Raw genomic sequence first — 19,569 nt, 5'->3', positions numbered from 1 at the left:
TGATATGTACTTTCTCTGCTTCTTAGAAGTCTGATAATAGGATTTAAGAAACAGGTAAATTGCCACTATTTTCTCAGAAATATTTTAGTTTTCTTTAAAATCTCAAACATGATTAGAAATGTAACAGTAGGGGCGCCTGGGTGGCGCAGTCGGTTAAGCGTCCGACTTCAGCCAGGTCACGATCTCGCGGTCCGTGAGTTCGAGCCCCGCGTCAGGCTCTGGGCTGATGGCTCCGAGCCTGGAGCCTGTTTCCGATTCTGTGTCTCCCTCTCTCTCTGCCCCTCCCCCGTTCATGCTCTGTCTCTCTCTGTCCCAAAAATAAAAAAATTAAAAAAAAAAAAAAAAAAAAAAGAAATGTAACAGTAGACTTTGAGATGCAGTCATTTCCTATTCAAATGTGAAAGCAATTTAATTTTTACACTTTCAGGTGATTAGAATATCTTTTTCTAAAATTTCAAAAACAATATCAACTTTGTTTTTCTTTCTACAGCAATCTTTCCCAAAGAAATTTCCCATGTCTCAGTCAGTGCCTCATATTTACATTCAAGTTAAAGAATTTATTTATGCTAGCCTTAAATTTTCAGAGTCACTACACCGGAGGTAAGTTTACTAATAAATGTGTCTTCATCATAGCTGTTTTTGTGAAATAGTAACACTTGATTTGCAGGCCTTGATTCTTTAATGGATTATCATCTCATTGGAAAAGCTTGCATATTTTAGCGACATTGGAGTTAAGTTGCTATAAATTTGATGTTATATATTTTTTTTATTTTTTATAATGTAGATCTTCAAACTCATAAAAATAGAGATAATAGGATATGAAACTCCTGAGTTCTCAGCATCTGTAGCAATAATAAACATTTTGCCATATTGTCTAACTTTTTTTGCCGAAGTATTTTAAAGCAAATTCCAGAAATAATGACACTTTACCCCTAGAAACAGTATGTTTTTCTAAAACAAAATAAAGACATTTCATTATTCAGCTTTCATACTTAAAGTTAACACTATTCCATTCCCTAGTCCATATCACTATTTTCTTGATTGTCCCCAGGATGTCTTTTTACTGTTGGTATGTTTGTTTGTGAATAACAATTTGATACTGTTACTCTTTTAAAAAACTTTTTATTAAGTTTAAAAATTTTAATTCCAGTATAGGTAACATGCAGTGTTATATTAGTTTCAGGTGTACCATATAGGTGATTCAACAATTCTACACGTCACTCAGTGCTCATCATGATAAGTGTACTCTTAACCCCCTTTGCCTATTTCACATATCCTCCCCGCCCCCCTTCACCTCCCCTCTGGGAACTATCAGTTGTTTTTTTTTTTTTCCCTCTGCTGGTTTGTTTTTTTCTTAAATTACGCATATGAGTGAAATCATACGGTATTTTTCCTTCTCAACTGACTTATTTCACTTAGCCTTATTTCACTTAGTCCACTCAGTGGACACGTGGGCTGCTACAGTTGGTATGTTTGAATCATGGTCCAAATAAGGCTCATACCTTGGATTTGTTGTTAAGTTTGTTTATCAATATTCCTTTTTTTCCCCTTTTTCTTTAGTTGTTTAGATCTTATGCTTTTTAGTTTTTCTATTGCTAAGGTAGCAGTAGCTAAACAATATCCCTCCTTTATGTCATTCCCTTGTTAAAAAGATGATATTCTCAATAGTTTTGTTTTTCCTTAATTAGGTTTAAAATGAGGATTCAAACAAAATCCATAGAAGTAAAGAAGGTTGTAGCAAATTGGTATCATACTCAGTAATGGAGAGCACCACAACAACTGTTGGTAGCTGTAGCCAACTTGAATTTAGACTAGAGAATGTCATTTATCTGGTGTGATGAAAGCAATACCCTACATTTATGGAGATGGGAAATGTGATATTATCCCTGTTTTGCTGATAAGGAAACTGAAGCTCAGGGGGGCTACATCACCCAGAATGACCCAGCTAGTTAGTTTGAGAGCTGGGATGAAGGAGCAGGCCTTAAGACTCCCATATCAGAGAAAGTGTCTGGCATATAAGGAATAATCAGTTAATATTAGAAGAACATTAATCTTTATGCCACACCTTGTTCCAGCTACCTAGATGGACCATGCATTATAGTCACTCACATACTTCTAATTGTGAATACACTCTGGAGGAGAGAGTGGTGATGCTGGCTTTATAGTCTCCCTCTCTGAATTCCATTCTTAATTTGTATATTGGATAGCAGGAAATACCTTCAGTGTGAAATTCTTCTGAATTTTAAGTCATAAGAAAGGCATGAAGACAGTTCAGATATAATATTTATTTTCCAAGTTGAAACAGAACAATGACAGCTGTTTTTATTGTATTGTATTGTATTGTATTGTATTGTATTGTATTGTACATGTCTCTTATTGTAAGCTACCATGATTTTGGATTTAAGGAGCACATAAATAAATGGAAGAAGAAATGTGTGCCCTGCCAGGGTAAAAGAGTTTTCTGATCTTAGGTCTTACACTGCTTCTTCCTTGTGAATAGAGATGGTTTAAAAGGTTTCTTAACTTTTGTTCCTGAATAACATCTGAGTTTGAGAGGGAAGGAAAAGAAAGGAAGATAAATACCTAATGCATGGCATCTGCTGTGCTATGTGTTTCTCACAAGCCAGTGATTGTCAAAGCTTAGTCCCCGGACCAGCAGCATTAGCATCACATGGGAAATTGTTAGAAATGCCACCTTAGACCTACTGAAGTAAAAACTTTGAGGGTGGGGCCCTGGGTTTTACCAAGTTGTCTGGGTAATTCTGATGCATTCTGAACTTTCAGAACCACTGCTTTAAGCTTCATAATACTCTACCACCTCTTATACAAGAGTCTCTAAAGGTATATTTTAAAGACATTAGCTTTTAACCTCAGTCATAAAACTCACTAAAGATACTGTGTTCCTTATACGGCACAACACAATACACACCATATAATCCAGCATTTGAAAACTGATGGATATATATGAATATTAACTGAAGATAAATAACAAATGATTATGATGGTAGTTTTCAATTGCGGTAGTTTTCAATTGCGGAACTCAAATGGTCTGAGAACCCCCAATAATTTATGCCTGTCTTGTTTTTTATTTAATACTTTAAATTTCTGATCTGGATAGAGGCAGTATAATGCAGTGGTTAAGAATATAAGCTTCAGACTTAGGCCTTAGTTTAATCTTGATGGCGACACTCACCAGTTGTAGTAAGATGTTGGACAAGTTTCCTCACCTGTAAAATGAGTGAAATAATTCATAGGGTGGTTGCAAGAATTAAATGAGGTAATACAGGTGTATAAAGCACTTGGTATACTGCCTGGCATATGATAGGCACATAGGTACTTCAGAGAGGATGGGATACTATAATATTAGAAGTGAGACTGGAACTTGGAGTGTTAATATTTTATTTTGTAAGCATCAGGGAATTGTTGAAGAATTCTTAAGTAAGGAATGACGTTACTAGAGTTATATTCTAGAAAGTTTACTCTGACCTTAATGTGGATAATACGTTAGAGGGGGATAAAAAAAAATAGTCATGTTGAACTGGTGAAGGCAGTGGTTCAAGAAGAGAGATGAAGAAAGACTGAAATAGGATCAGTGGCGATGAAGAGGGAGGAGCATAAGGAGCCTGATATTACCTGTGCTTGTGAATAATTAGATGAAGAAGTTAAGGGAAGTTAATAATTTGATTACCTGTAGGTGAAGCTCTCAGTTTCTGGTTATAGTTAGTCATCTTTGGAAACAATGATGCATGTATTCATCTGTTCTTTCGAGGTAAACATATGCAAGTGAAAGGGAGAAACAAGAAGTATGTCTTTAAAACTCATCCTACAGGAGTGCCTGGGTGGCTCAGTCGGTTAAGTAGCTGACTTCAGCTCAGGTCATGATCTCGCAGTTCGTGGGTTCAAGCCCTGCATCAGGCTCTGTGCTGACAGCTCGGGGCCTGGAGCCTGCTTCAGTTTCTGTGTCTCCCTCTCTCTCTGCCCATTCCCTGCTTGTACTTGCACTCTGTCTCTCTCTCAGAAATAAACATTAAAAAAATATGTGTGTGTGTATATATATATAATATATGTATATATTATATATAATATAAATATTACATATGTATATATAATATAAGTATTATATATGTATATATAATATATTAGATATACATATATATGTATATCTAATATATATTAGATATAAATATCATATATGTATATCTAATATGTATATGAATATTATATATGTATATCTAATATATATTATGTATATATATGTATATCTAATATATATTATGTACATAAATATTATATATATATAAGCAAAAAAAAGTCATCCTACAACTTGGCTCAAATATTCTATTTGAGACTTATTCTTTTAAAAAAATTTTTTTTAACGTTTATTTATTTTTGAGAGAAAGACAGAGTGCGAGCAGGGGAGGGGCAGAGAGAGAGGGAGACAGAATCTGAAACAGGCTTCAGGCTCTGAGCTGTCAGCACAGAGCCCCATGTGGGGCTTGAACTCGTGAACCGTGAGATCATGACCTGAGCCAAAGTTAGATGCCCAACTGACTGAGCCACCCAGGCGCCCCTATTTGAGAATTATTCTTGAAGTTGTAGTCTTGAATCTATAATACTGGTTCCCCTCATCTTTTACTTTAAATGTAGAGTACTTTAACATTTTTTAAAATTGGTAGTGTATACAATTTGCATGGTCCTAACACATACTTTTTATTATCTAATCTAAATGCTGGTTAGTGACTGTAGAAAGTAGAGAAATTTAGAATTAACTTTTGTTTTATTTATAGAGGAGAGACATTGGCTATCTAATTGTTATTTGATTCTTTATTGCATTTAGAACACCAAAGATAAAAGTCATTAGTTGTAATATATTATGTATAATTTTCCCTAAAGCCTCCCTCATGACTGACTAGAACTAGAATTGCCACCTCAGTTCTGACTTTTTCAGTATGTGAATGCCTAGCCTTCTAGAAAGTCAATGTTGTGGACTAATGCTACAGCAGAAAAGATTGTCAATTTTTCCCTCATCTTTTTAATTTTTTTTTTTTTACATTTATTTAGTTTTGAGAGAGAGAGAGAGAGAGAGACAGGGAGGGGCAGAGAGAGAAGGAGACACAGAATTCAAAACAGGCTCCAGGCTCTGAGCCAGCTGTCAGCATAGATCTAGCCTGATGTGGGGCTCGAACCCATGAACCAGGAGATCATGACCCTAGCCGAAGTCAGACGCTTAAACGACTGAGGCACCCCAGCCAGACTCTATCTTTGATAAAATATTTGTTACTTTTGTTAGTTCAATATCTAGTCATTCTAATGAACTATGATCATAAGTTATTTATTCAACAAGACTTATCCTTGCACTTTTAAAAATTATGCTTTATTAAATACATCAGCTATTTTCATTTTGCTCATGAGAGAATCAACAGTTCAGAGACAGATGCAGCATAGTTACTTTAAAACTATGTAAATCTGAATTTAGATTATCAGCTTTCTGACATATTTTTATTTTAAAAATTTGTATCTGTGACCTGAAATTGAGCTATTAGAGTTCCTTTGTTTTTTTATTTATCATTAAAAAGTTATGGGAAAAATCACTTTCTGGATTTAAAGCTCTTTTGTTATGTTTAAATAGATTTTGGAGTTAGATTTTTAGAACCAGAAGATGCTTTAGAGCTTTGTAGTACAAATGTTTGGCTTTCTTTTTATATCTGAATAAAAGTAGGACTGGAGAATGAAATGACTTCATGAAGAGACTTCAAAGTCTCAACTATTTAGTTGCAGAGGAAACATCTGGACCTAATATGATCTTTAAGAAATTTCAGTTTGCAGAAGAGGTTAAGCTATAAAAAATTTTAGGAGATTTATTATAATTAAGATTTAATTACCATGAATTTTTTTTTAAAGGTAGTACAAAAGAGTACAGCTTATAGGCTCAAAGGACAAGGAGTTAAGAAAAAAAATGCTCAATTGGGATAAAAATGTAGTGGAGGCACTACTGGTCATTGTCAGGTAAATCTTGTTGGTACAAATAGGATGTAGGTGCTGATAGGTTTTCTTTCTCTACTTTTACTTATGCAAGAAAAAAGTATGCATTGACTCAGCGTTCAAGGAAGTTCAGGGAATTGAAACAAAGGGCATTATCTATCCTAAGTATTGCAGGATATTTCATCTGGGAAGTATGCTTTTCAGGGTATCTTTAAGCATAATTTGAGAGTGTTAGAAAAGAAACCAGAGGAGTGGGCGACCACCTCTTTTTATCAGGGTGAGTACATTGATTGTTCTAGGACACTGTTGGTAGATTAGAAAGTGTTTTCTGTTTGAGAGTTTTGATACCAAGAAACCCTGAAGCCCCACTGGGAGTATGTCTGGGAAGTCTTGGTTTTAGTTGTAAAGAATCAGAGAAATATTCTTTTTAGGTCTCCCAGAATTAGGGTTAGCAGGTATTGAAAAGAGTGCCTGCATTAAAAACATTGGAGTAGTAGTGAGAAGCACGTATATTTTGTCAAATCTTGCTCTGTTTGCAGTTAAAAAATAAACTAGTAAATGTTTGTGCTTCAGGAGTAATGTTTTAATAAAATAAAATAAAATGCTAAAATTTTAGTCTATGTTTAATGCAGTGGTTATCAGCTGGGGTAATTTTGCCCTCCAGGGTACATTTGGCACTGTCTAGAGACATTTGGGGCTGTCACAACTAGGGAAAAGGGTGCTACTTGCATCTAGTAGGTAGAGGCCAGGGATGCTGCTTCAAAGCCCAGGACAGCCAAAGAATTATCTTGCCTAAAATGTTAATAGTGCTAAGACTGAGAAAACTTGGTGTAAAGACAGTTTAACTGTTCTGATAACAAAGCTATATATATCCATATATATGTGAAGAAGTCATTATTTACTTAAATTGAAGGCCTAGAAAATAAAAAGCTTGTTAGTGCTAGCCTAGGAGTTTTTAAGATGTTAAGGAATATTGTAGAGGTTTTTTTTCTTTATACCAAATTAAACTTAGTGTATGTAATTACGTTTATTTCTTTGAATCGTAAAAAAAAAATCTCAATGGAAATGGATAGCTTAATTATATTAAAGTTAAATCTAGTAATTACTTATATCTAGAAAGAGCTCACATCAATTTGCATTTTAAACATAATTTTACCGGTAGGGGCTCCTGGGTAGCTCAGTCAGTTGAGCGTCCAACTTCAGCTCAGGTTATGATCTCACAGTTTGTGAGCTCAAGCCCTGCGTTGGGCTCATTGCTGTCAACGCAGCGCCTGCTTCACTTTGGATCCTCTATTCTCCTTCCTTTCTGCCCTCCCCCACTCGTGCTCTTTTTCTCAAAAATAAATAAAACATTAAAAAAATAATAATTTTAGCTGTATTGTATTTGAAGTGTTTTTGAAAGTGTCCCATAGTGGAGTCATGATTTAAGAATAATTTTATTTCCTTAGACTAAGTACCCCATGGTTTTACTGTGGTGGTTAACTGAATACATTTAAATTATGCCATAAATGGGGCACCTGGATCGCTCAGTTGGCTGAGCATCCGACTTCAGCTCAGGTATGATCTCATGGTTCATGAGTTCAAGCCCCGCGTTGGGCTCTGTGCTGACAGTTCAGAACCTGGAGCCTCCTTCGGATTCTTCGTCTCCCTCTCTGACCCTACCCCGCTTGTACTCTGTGTGTGTGTGTCTCTCTCCCTCAAAAATAAATAAAACATTTAAAAAAATAAATTATGCCATAAATGAACATTCTATTTTATTGAAAATGTCCCTTTTGGGGGCGCCTGGGTGGCGCAGTCGGTTAAGCGTCCGACTTCAGCCAGGTCACGATCTCGCGGTCCGTGAGTTCGAGCCCCGCGTCAGGCTATGGGCTGATGGCTCGGAGCCTGGAGCCTGTTTCCGATTCTGTGTCTCCCTCTCTCTCTGCCCCTCCCCCGTTCATGCTCTGTCTCTCTCTCTCCCAAAAATAAATAAAAAACGTTGAAAAAAAAAAAAAAAGTCCCTTTTGTGACAATTTAATTTTGGGATTTAATAAATATGAGTAACTTATTTAAAGATACAAAAGAATGAGGTGGAGGAAATTATTTTAGTAAACTGTGTTAAATTATTTAGGAAGCTAACCATACCTTTGTGAAAAGCTAAATAATAATCAATCTTTATTTTTAGCTCAACAGAAATAGATGATATGCTTAGAAAATCTACAAATTTGCTGCTGACCAGAACTTTGAGTAGCTGTTTACTGAACCTTATTAGAAAACCTCATATAGGTTTGACAGAGGTAAGTTAAAAAAAAAATACTAATAGCTAAATGTTTCGTTATATGCAAAAAGTTTTATGAAGTATTGCTAAACATCATCCTGTAAAACTGGCTTTCTATTTTAAATTTATTAGTAGAAGTAGATTTGTTTTGTCAGTGTAAATTCAAACCATGTGAGGGGAAAAGGTATACATGGAGAATATGGTAGATGGTTGATGATGTTAGAAAATACATGTAGATTTATGATTGCCAGACTTTACATGAAAAGTGAAAATACTCATTTTTTACTTGGTAAATGTATAAAATTTGGAAAAGTACTTTTAAGAGTTATTTTAAATCAATTGGCAGACTCTTGATTATTTTTTTTTTAAGTGATAGCATTCATAGTATTTGCAGCAGGCTTTTGAAATCAGATAATCCCTTGTATCCTATAAAGCTATAATTGTACAAAAATGGCACAATTGCTGGAAGTAACAATCCATTTTAAAAAACCAAATGAAAAAAAAATAGTAAAAATAAAAATAAAAAACCAAATGATTTTGTGTACATGTAACCTGCATCTCACCAGACATATTTTGTATTTTCCAGCTGGTGCAGATCATCATCAACACAACACACCTGGAACAAGCTTGCAGGTACCTGGAGGACTTTATAACTAACATCACAAACATTTCTCAAGAGACTGTTCATACCACAAGACTTTATGGACTTTCTACTTTTAAGGTATGTAAAACCCCGACCAAAAAGTTTTTATTTCCATCACTCTAAGCAAACTTTTAAAAATCAAAGACAATTTTTATTATGTACTTGATTCCATTATATTCCAAACAATTGAAAATTAGAGATATTCACTGTCAACAAAAAGTACATAAATGTCAGTTCCCTTTTGGCATTTTAAACATCTTCACTAAAATGGAGAAAAATATATTGATTTCCTAAAGCTGTATTACATTTTGTTCATGTTTTGAAGACTTTTACAGTATTGCTGAATCAGCCTAACTGGATTTCCATTAATACCTCACAGTTCCATAATTAATTTTGTATGTAATGTATATACATGTGTGTTTGGAAATTAAAAATGTGGGATGAATTAGGTAAGTGTTAAATTGGCTTCACACTCTTTGTTGGCTCTGATATGAAGAAAAATAAATATTTTTTTATTTACAAACCTTGTTACATGTTACTAAATTCCTACATTTTTCTGAATGGAAAGATTTCTGTTTGTATAATACTGTAGGATGTCCCAAAAGATTAATTAATGGTTTTTTTTTTTTATGTTTATTTATTTTTGATAGAGAGAGATGGAGCAATAGCGGGGGAGGGACAGAGAGAGAGACACACACACACAGAATCTGAAACAGGCTCCAGGCTCTGAGCTGTCAGCACAGAGCCTGACGTGGGGCTCGAACTCACAAACTGTGAGATCATGACCTGAGCCGAAGCCGGACGCTCAACTGACTGAGCCACCCAGATGCCCCTAATTAATGGTTTTTTTAAGCAGAATGGAAGATTAAATAATTTCATTAATTTGTTTTATAAACTATTTTATAATTTTATTGATTTGGGGTCATATACATGAGATACTGGCATAGTCTAGTAATATAAACTTTTTCATTGAATAGTTTATTAAACTAATACAAACTATTTCCTGGTCTCTTATCTTTGTTTATTTATTGTTTTAATTTTTTCATGTTTATTTCTTAGAGAGAGACAGCATGTGAGTGGGGGAAGGGCAGAGAGACAGAGAGAGAGACACACACAGAATCTGAAGCAGGCTCCAGGCTCTGGACTGTCAGCACAGACACCCTGACACATGAACTGTGAGATCGTGACCTGAGCAGAAGTTGGACATTTAACTGACTGAGGCATCCAGGCGACCCTGATCTCTTTATTTATTTATTATTATTTTTAAAAATATTTATTTATTTTTGAAAGAGATAGTGCTAGCAGGAGAGGGGGGGTGGGGGAAACACAGAATCCAAGCAGGCTTCAGGCTCTGAGCTGTCAGCACAGAGCCCCATGTGGGACTCAAACTCACGAACTGTGAGATCATGACCTGAGCTAAAGTCAGACACTTAACCAACTGAGCCACCCAGGCACCCCTCTTCTCTTTAAAATAGGCTGGCTGGGACACCTGGGTGGCTCAGTCTGTTGAGCCGCCGACTTCGGCTCAGGTCATGATCTCACAGCTCATGAGTTCCAGCACCCTGTCAGGCTCTGGAGCCTGCTTCGAATTCTGTGCCTCCCTCTCTCTCTGCCCCAGCCCACTCGCATTCTGTCTGTCTCTCTCAAAAATAAATAAACATTAAAAAAAATTAAGAAAAAATAGGCTGGCTAGTTTAACCTCATAGCCCTTTCTAAGTTTCTTATTAAAGAGTTCTTATGTTTCGACTCTTGCTGTATTATAAATTACCCATATATGCTAACTAACTTGGATGTAAATTTAAAAAAATTAAATTAAAAAAATAAATTACCCAGCTTGTTTCCTAAAATTATAGTACAGTCATTTACATTAAAAAAATTCAGTATTCTTGTATTTAGAAATAACTAATGTTAACTGTAACCACACTTTGAAAATGTGAAGTCTAGAAATGACTCGTCACTCCTAAAATTATCTGGCTGGTCCCCAAATCTTATGTTTTTCTGGTGATTTTGAGCTCATATAGTCATCCTGATACATAAGGCACAAATGCAGATGATGTCTGAGTGAGTAGATAAAATTAGTTACTAAAACTGAACAGAAACTGGACAAAACAGGCATTCATTTATGCAGATAGTATAGTACAGTAATTAAGGGCAAATACTCTGGAGTTAGACAGTTGTGTGACTTTGGGCATATTCTTTAATTATAATGTTTCCTGGTTTTTTTTTTTTTTTCTGTAAAATTTGAGTAGTAAGGTGTTACCTACCTCATACAATTATTATGAAGTTTAAAGGGGATATTTAGCACGGTGCCATTCGTTGTACATCATCTGTGCTCTGAGTACTCTATTAGGTGCTGAGAATATAAAAATGTATCCCTGCCCTCGATAAGCTCATAAGAGAAAAAACTATAAAAAGACACTTGACAATATGGTGTGATAAGTACCATAGTATGGGAAGAAAGTCCACAAGTTTTTGTGCATTTTTCTAATCCAGAGACAAATTCTTTTCTTTTATATTAGATTTTACACAATCTTTCTTCTTTTTCATTTTTGCTCTCTGTCCTTATGTCCATGTGTTACTCATACACTGTCAAGAAGAGATTTACTAAGGACTGGAATTGTAAGCATCTTAACTGTTAACATTAAATTTAACAGGCTGACTCTGTACTTTCATTAAAACGTGAACTGCCTTGACATCTGGTATAACTAGGGATCTTCAAGCAAATTTTCTTGTCAGTTATAAGTCAAATAACTAAAGATACTGGAACATGATGCTTTTGGATTAAGGGATCTTGGAACTGTACTTTCAAAATCTGCCTGTTGGGAGGAAGTGTTTAGAAATGTTAGTTCTGGTTCATCATTTCACTGGTCCCTTAAGTTACAGGTATTTAGTTGAAACTGCAACTCCTTGGATACTCCTTGGATTTTCTTGGAAATCAGGAAATCAATTGCAGCTCCACAAATGTAGAGCATCCTTGTTTTTTTGTTGTTTGTTTTTTATTTTCACATGGAACTCAGGAAACCTTTTCTGTTTTATGATATGAGAATAAGAGCTGTTGTCATTTCTACCTTTTGCCTGTTTCAAGAGGACTCTGACTTAAACTCTGATATGAGGAAGCAATTCAATAGTGAGAATCATTAAATCAATAATCAAGTGAATTATTCAGTGAGATAGGGGGAATTTCCATTCCTAGGGAATAGTCAGTCTGTTGCCTCTTTCACAGAGCTGATTAAAGTGTACAGTCTTGATTACAGACATTAGCATGAATTGCTTAGTTAACCTCTTAGCCTAATTCTTTTCAGTCCAGTGACCCTAGCAAATATATTCCTATTTAGTTGCCTAATGATTATGGAAATAAGCACCTAAGAACTCTTTTACCCACATCCCCATGTTTCCCCTCCAAAAAGCACAGATGCACACACAAAGTGTTTGATTTTTACCATATTTCCTTACTTTATGAAATATTACATAAACTCTCTTGTTAGCATGCCTTTCATTTTGCTAAATCTGTGAGTGATACAAAAGAGGTTAAGTAAGTAGTTCCTGCCCTCAAGCAGTACCTCAGCTGTTTGAAATTAACCTGGACCCACACTGAGAGCTACTTTAAGACTTCTGCCTGAAAAGATTTGCATCAGAATGGAGGGGGAAAATGGGAATACCATTACCTTTTTAATCTGTATAGTAGAGAAATGGCCTTGTTCTTTTTCTCTGGCATCAGAGCTCTTTAACTTTTGCTCTAGGGAGTTTTTCCATCCTGCCACTCTAAAGAGGCCTGGCGGTGATGTCAACTGTAAATGCCTGGAAGGAGTATGCTTCTGATTCTTTTTCTAATTTGCCTTTTTAAAATCTGTGGTTGACTGTAGCAGAGTATTTTTAGAATTATGGTTAAAGTGACAGTGGTAAATTGTTTTTGATTAAAAAAACAACACTTTTTCTCCAACAATTTGATTGGAGAAAGACAGATAGGAAAATACAGAGAACCACAGTTTAACGGAGCAGAAACTTCCCTAGGAACCAGTATTGGGTTAGGAAACCTGAACTGTAATTGACAAATTGCTGGAGGTTCAATGTGGACAAGTCACGGAGTTAAAACTCCAGGGGGACCCAATCATAGTGGAGCTCACACTTTTGTGAGTTGTACCTCCTGGAGCTCTACCAGGTTCTCCCACTGAGGACCGAAGAATAATCTTCTTGTGCTTTCAGCAGGGGGAGGAAAAAGGATCCATTTTGAAATAGACCAGACCATTCTGTTCCTTAAGTATTCTATTCTTCTTCAGACCTAACCTCAAAAGAAACTATGTACCAGTGCCTGAACTATTGGGGTTTTATCAGAGCCTAACCAAATTGGGGGAAGGGAAATACACAACTCCAGCCTGCTCTAGCCATCCTGTCCCACCTAAGGGGTAGAAATGAGAAGCACTTGCAAAGTTTACAGCTAAGGGGCAAAGCTTACTTAAAGACTGCGACCCAGTCAACTACACTTAAAAATTTTTTAAAAGCAAACCTGTCACCTTTATCATAACTATAGAACACTTCCTCTCTCCTCACACCTTACAACCATATTACTTAAGTCCTATTTATTACAGTTCCTTTCACCCAGTACATCATGTCCAGCTATCAAGAAAAAGTGCGCATGGAAGACTAAAAGGCAAAAAGCACAGTTTGAAGAGCTAGAGTAAGTATTGGAACCAGTTTCAGATATGTCAGGATATTGGAATTATCAGATGAATAATCTATTTAAAAACTATGATTAATATGCTAAGGGCTTTAATGGATAACATAGACAATATAAAAGAACAGATGGATAATGTAAGCAGAGAGCTGGAAAATCTAAGAAACAAAAAGAAATATTAGAGATCAAAAGCAACATAACAGAAATGAAAAATGCCTTTGATGCACTCATTAGTAGACACAGCTGAGGAAAGAATCTCTGAGCTTGGGAATATGTCACTAGAAACTTGTAAAACAGGAAGTCAAAGAGAAAGAAATACTGAAAAAAATTAAACAGAATATTCAAGAATTGTGGGATGACTACAGAAACTCTAACATAAACACAATGGGAATATTAGAAGAAGAAAAAGAGAGAAAGGGATAGAAGCAATACTTGATGCAGTATTGCCTGAGGATTTCCCCAAACTAATGTCAGACACTAAACCATGGATCCAGAAAGCTTAGAGAACATCAAGCAGGATAAATACCAATATTACACTTAGGCATATCATATTCAAACTGCACAAAATTAAACATAAAGAATCTTGAAAGAAGCCAGAGGGAAAAACACGTTACCTAGAGTTAACAAAAATAAGAATTAGTTCTGACTTCTCATTGTAAATCATGCAAGCGAGAAGAGAATGGAATGAAATATTTATAAAGTATTGAAAAACACCCACCAGCCTAAAATTTTATATCCTGTGAAATTATCCTTCCAAAGTGAAGGAGAAAGTCTTTTTCAAACAAACAAAAATTGAGGACATTTGTTGCCAGTAGACTTGCCTTGCAAGAAATGTTAAAATGACTTCTTCAGAGATAAAGAAAATGATCTAGGTCAGAGACTCAGACCTACATAAAGAAAGGAAAAGCATCAGAGAAAGTGTAAATGAAGGTAAAATAAAAACTTTTATTTTTCTTATTCTTAATTGCATAGATAAGAGTTTGTTCAGAATGATAACAACAGTGTATTCAATTATGTATGCTTATATGTTTATATGTAAGAGAAATGAATGCCGGTAATGGTACAAGAGGAAGAATAGTGTTATTTGAAAGTGGACTTGGAATAATTATAAATGTATATTGGAAACTCTAGGGCAACTACTAAAAAGTTTTAAAAAAACATAACTGATAAGAAAGGAAAGAAAATGGAATCATTCAAATACTATCACAAAAGGCAGAAAAAGAGTGGAACACAAAAGTAGGAACAAAGAACAAGTACAACAAATATGGCAAATACTAATCCAACTGTATCAATAATCACTTTAAACATCAATAGACTAAAAATATTAATTGAAAGAGAGCATCAGAATAGATCAATAAAACAAGACCTAACTATATGTTATTTACAAAACCCACTTTAAATATAAAGATACATATAGATTAAATGGATGGAGAAAGACCATGTTAACACTAATCAAAAAAGTGGGTGGTTATATTAATACAGAGCAGACTTCAGAACAAAGAAAGTTATCAGGAATAAAGAGAGGCATTACATCACAATAAAAGGTGTCAATTCTCCATAAGACATAAGAATCAATAGTATACATATGCCTGGGAACAGAGGGTCAAAATATGTCAAGCAAAAACTGATAGAACATCAAGGAGAAATGAATGAGTATGCGGCCACTGTTATAGTTGGAGACTTCAGCATCCCTCCATCAGAAATGGACAGATCCAGCAAACAAAATCAGTAAGGACATAGTTGAACTCCATGACACCATCAGTCACATGGATATAATCGACATCTATAGACTACTTCATTGAACAACAGCAGAATATACATTCTTCTCAAGCTCACGAGACATTCACAAGACAACCATATTCTAGGCCATAAAACACACCTTAACAAATTTGAAAGAATAGAAATCATACAGTGTCTGCTCTCAGACCACAGTGGAATTAAATAAGAAACAATAACAGAAAGCTAAGCTGGAAAATCCCCAAATATTTGGAGATTAAACAACACACTTCTAAATAACATGTGAGTCAAGGAAGAAAGGGAGAGTCAAGGATTATTAACAACTCTGTGTCCACAGCTTTCATAACCTAGATGAAATGAACCAATTTCTTGAAAGACACAATCTGCTAAAACTCACACAAGAAGAAATAGACAATCTGAATAGGTCTGTATTTATGAAAGAAATTGAATCAATGATTAATAACCTTCCAAAACAGGAAGAGTGCCAGGCCCAGATGGGTTTACTGATGAATTCTACCAAACATTTAAGGAAAAAATTATACCAGTTCTCTATAATCTCTTTCACATAGGAGCAGAGGGAATACTTCAAATTCGTTCTGTGAGGCCAGCATTACCCTAATACCAAAACCAGACAAAGACATTACAAGAAAAAGAAACTGCAGACTACTAACTCTTGTGAGCATAGGTGCAAAAGTCCTCAACACAATATCATCACATTGAATCCAACAATTTATAAAAGGAATTCTATATCATGACCAAGTGGGATTTATCCCATACGTGCAAAGCTAGCTCAGCATTTAAAAACCAGTTAATACATGAATAAATCACAGGGATAAAAATACAGCATAGGGAATATAGCCAGTGGTATTGTAGTAGCATTGTGTGGTGACAGATGGTAGCCATACTCTGGTGAACATAGCATAATATATAAGCTTGTCAAATCACTGTTATACCCCTGAAATTAATGTAACATTGTTTGTCAACTACAATAAAAAGTTGTTTAAAACCAGCTGATATAATCCATCACATCAGCAAGCTAAAGAAAACAAATTATCATATCAATAGATGCAGAAAAAGTATCTGACAAAATTCAACACCCATTCATGAGAAAAACTTTCAATAAACTAGGAATAGAGAAGAACTTCTCTTAACTTGATAAAGAATACAAAATCCTACAGCTAACATTATACTTAATGGTGAGAAATTTGAAGCTTTCCCACTAAGGAACAAGGCAAGGATGTTCCCTCTCACCATTCCTTTTCAACATCATATGGGAGTCCTACTTAGTTCAGTAGGACAAGAAAAGGAAGAGCATGTTTTTCTGGAGCACCTGGGAGGCTCAGTCAGTTAAGCATCCGACTGGCTCAGGTCATGATCTCATGGTTGACTGCTCATGCTGTCAGCACAGAGCCCACTTTGGATCTTCTGTCCTCCTCCCTCCTGCCCCTTCCCTACTAGCGTGTGCTCTCCCTCTCAAAAAAAAAAAAAAGATTTCTGACCTATATGCAGGCCATTTTTGGTGCCCAGAACACTTACATAGTAACATCAAAGATCACATAACAAATAGAATAGTAATGAGAGTTTTGAATATTGGGAGAATTATCATCATGTGACAGAATGAGCAAATGCTGTTGGAAAAATGGTGTGGTTAGACTTAGCTTGATGCAGGGTTGTCACAAACCTTCAATTTGTAAAAATTGCATTATTTGCGAAGTGCAATAAAATGAAGTATGCATATATCACCCTTTTCTGCATATCGCTGGAAGTGAAATGGCCGAATAAGGAATTAGGATTTTCTAGGACAGACTACTTTGATGAGGAATAAGAAATGAAAGATTTTGTCCTGTCTAAGCTAAGAGTTCAGATAATAAGGCTTTTATTGTATCCCCAAACACGTTCTTATGAACAAAGTGATAATTGCTTGGAAGTTTTTTCTAAACTTATACATAGTTTTGGCCTGGCAGGCTATATTAAATGATGTTTACTGAGCAAAAATATATTTCTGTTGTACTGTGCTAGCTGCTGAATTGGGTTGGTTCTTAACTACTAGAATTTGTTAATTTAAAAGGGCAAATAACTACAAAAAATAATTACAGTGTATATATAATAAGTAGATAAATTTGGTCCTGTAGACATATTTGATTTGGTTTTATAGAGTTGTGAATTTGAATACCTTTAGATGAGATTCCTGCTTTATAATCATCCTGCCTGCCACAGTCACCTTGCCTGACATTTTCATTCATGTTACCTGCCTGGATCTTGAAGACATTTGCAATCAGAAGAGATGAGGGAAGGCAGGAACTGGTATAAACCCATTCACAGAGGGGCCCCTGGGTGGCTCAGTTGGTTAAGTGTCCAACTTCGACTCAGGTCACCATCTCGCGGTTTGTGGGATCAAGCCTCACATCAGGCTCTGCACTGGCTCCGTGGAGCCTGCTTAGGATTCTGTCTCTTCTCTCTCTGCCCCTCCCCTGCACCTGCTTTCTTTCTCTCTCTCTCTCTAAGTAAATAAACTTAAAAAGGAAAACCATTCACAGAAACTAGAAAGCTCAAGATCAGAAAGTTCAAAGATACTGAACTTAAAATACAGTGACTCAGAAGAATGAATGTAAAATTATATTTATTTGTTTTATGTTAATAAGCATGCATAGTCTATTTAAAACTTGGCTTTGGTTTCATTGTGTTTTGAATGTTTATTCTGGGGGAAAATATAATTTATTCTAGAAGCAGTCAGGATCAGTTTCCTTAAATTTCTGTTTTCAGCTTCTTTATCCCTCATCTGGGCCATAGCTTTCTGTGCAAAGGCTAATGTAAGCTTCAGCTTACATATCTAACTCTGGTTACTCTAAGAAATTCTTTGGATTTGCTCCATGGAAATTGTTTTGGCATAATTAACTATAACTCCTACAGTAACCCGTACTTCTAAGGGAATATACAGTATATTGTTTGTGACTTGCTGACTTTAGAACTATGAGATTATGAATCCCTGGTTAATTCTTTATGTTACTGTGTTCTTTTATGAAGACAAATTATTAGAGATTTCCAGAACTTTATGAAAACTTGAGGTCTTCTAATTAATGTAAGTTTTCCTTGGCTTTTTATATTTGACTTCTTAGTCAGTTATGGAGCAGATCTGAAGCTTTTTTTAACCCAGAGTGTTATTTATCAAGTGGAGGTGTATGATTTGCATGAGTATAAGGTACAATATATATCCTAAAATCAACAACTTTTGTTTTTTAATCATAGTAATATAATGAAAAAAATCTGGTGAAAAGTAGCCATTTCACTAAATTAATTTGAAGTATATAAGCAAGCAATCATTTTTTGTTTTTCGATTGATTTTAGGTGCCAAATATGAAAATAAAAAAATTTTCCCTGATTATCACACTGACATCCAAAATATCTAAATAGGGGCGCCTGGGTGGCTCAGTTGGTTAAGCAGGCGACTTTAGTTCAGGTCATGATCTCACGGTTTGTGGGTTTGAGCCCTGCATGGGGTTCTGTGCTGACAGCTCAGAGCCTGGAGCCTGCTTCAGATTCTGTGTCTCCTGCTCTCTGTGCCCCTCCCCTGCTCATGCTCTGTCTTACCTCTCTCTCTCAAAAATAAATAATGAACATTAAAATTTTTTTTTAAAATAAAATACCCAAATAAAAAAATCATAATTTCTTAAATTGGCTTTTCTTTCTGCCTATCTAATTTTTTACAGTGGTAGTACCATTTGCTTCCTTTCCTGGAAAACCTGTAGTTATCTTACTATCCCAATCACAGCCCTTCCCTGTCATAACTAATTAGTAGGGTTCCATGTTTAGTTGTATCTGTTTTTCCCCTCTGCAGTGGCAGTAGTGAAAGTGGCTAATGAATTGGATGGTATATGCTACTAATATTTCTAGATCAAGATCATAGATTATTGGAGCATCATCATCTTGAACTAGAGCAGGAAGACATTAGCCAGCGAGCATAGCGCTTTCATTTTGACAGTTCCAACTATATCTCTGGCTTAAATTTTTTTAAGGCTCAGAAAAATGCCAAGAAAGGTTTCCCTTGTTCCGAATGAGTAATATTAAGTGTAACCTTTTTTTTTTTTTTTTAGAATGTTGAATAAAATGTTTTAAATAAGATACTTGTATTAGTCAGGCTGTTAACAGAAAATTGACAAGAACTGACAGAAAAACCAACTCAAGCTGCCTTAAATGATGAAGAGAAATTATTAGCTAAATGTGACTGGAAATCCCAGAATAGGGAGGATTTCATGTGAAGCTGAAGCCTGCTGCTCAGCA

The 19,569-nt window shown here is 35.4% G+C and overlaps 1 protein-coding gene across 7 annotated transcripts in view; it reads left to right on the top strand.

Moving 5' to 3' along the window:
- The window catches only part of EXOC6 (exocyst complex component 6), a 296,986-nt gene that overhangs the window by 191,179 nt on the left and 86,238 nt on the right, over nucleotides 1-19,569 (top strand). For 6 of the 7 annotated variants that reach the window (XM_078434598.2, XM_078434597.2, XM_078434602.2 and 3 more), the window contains 3 exons: nucleotides 491-600; nucleotides 8,147-8,258; nucleotides 8,826-8,960. In XM_078434598.2, the coding sequence (XP_078290724.1) occupies nucleotides 491-600; nucleotides 8,147-8,258; nucleotides 8,826-8,960 (357 nt within the window). Of the gene's footprint in view, nucleotides 1-490; nucleotides 601-8,146; nucleotides 8,259-8,825; nucleotides 8,961-13,468; nucleotides 13,558-19,569 lie in introns of all 7 variants that reach the window. The other variant, XR_013550527.2, reaches the window with a different exon arrangement.

Source organism: Panthera onca, chromosome D2, assembly GCF_046562875.1.
Source record: "Panthera onca isolate mPanOnc1 chromosome D2, mPanOnc1 haplotype 2, whole genome shotgun sequence".
Classification (NCBI taxonomy): Eukaryota; Metazoa; Chordata; class Mammalia; order Carnivora; family Felidae; genus Panthera; species Panthera onca.
The sequence above is the reverse complement of the archived record's forward strand: the minus strand, read 5'-3'. Positions and strand labels throughout refer to the sequence as shown.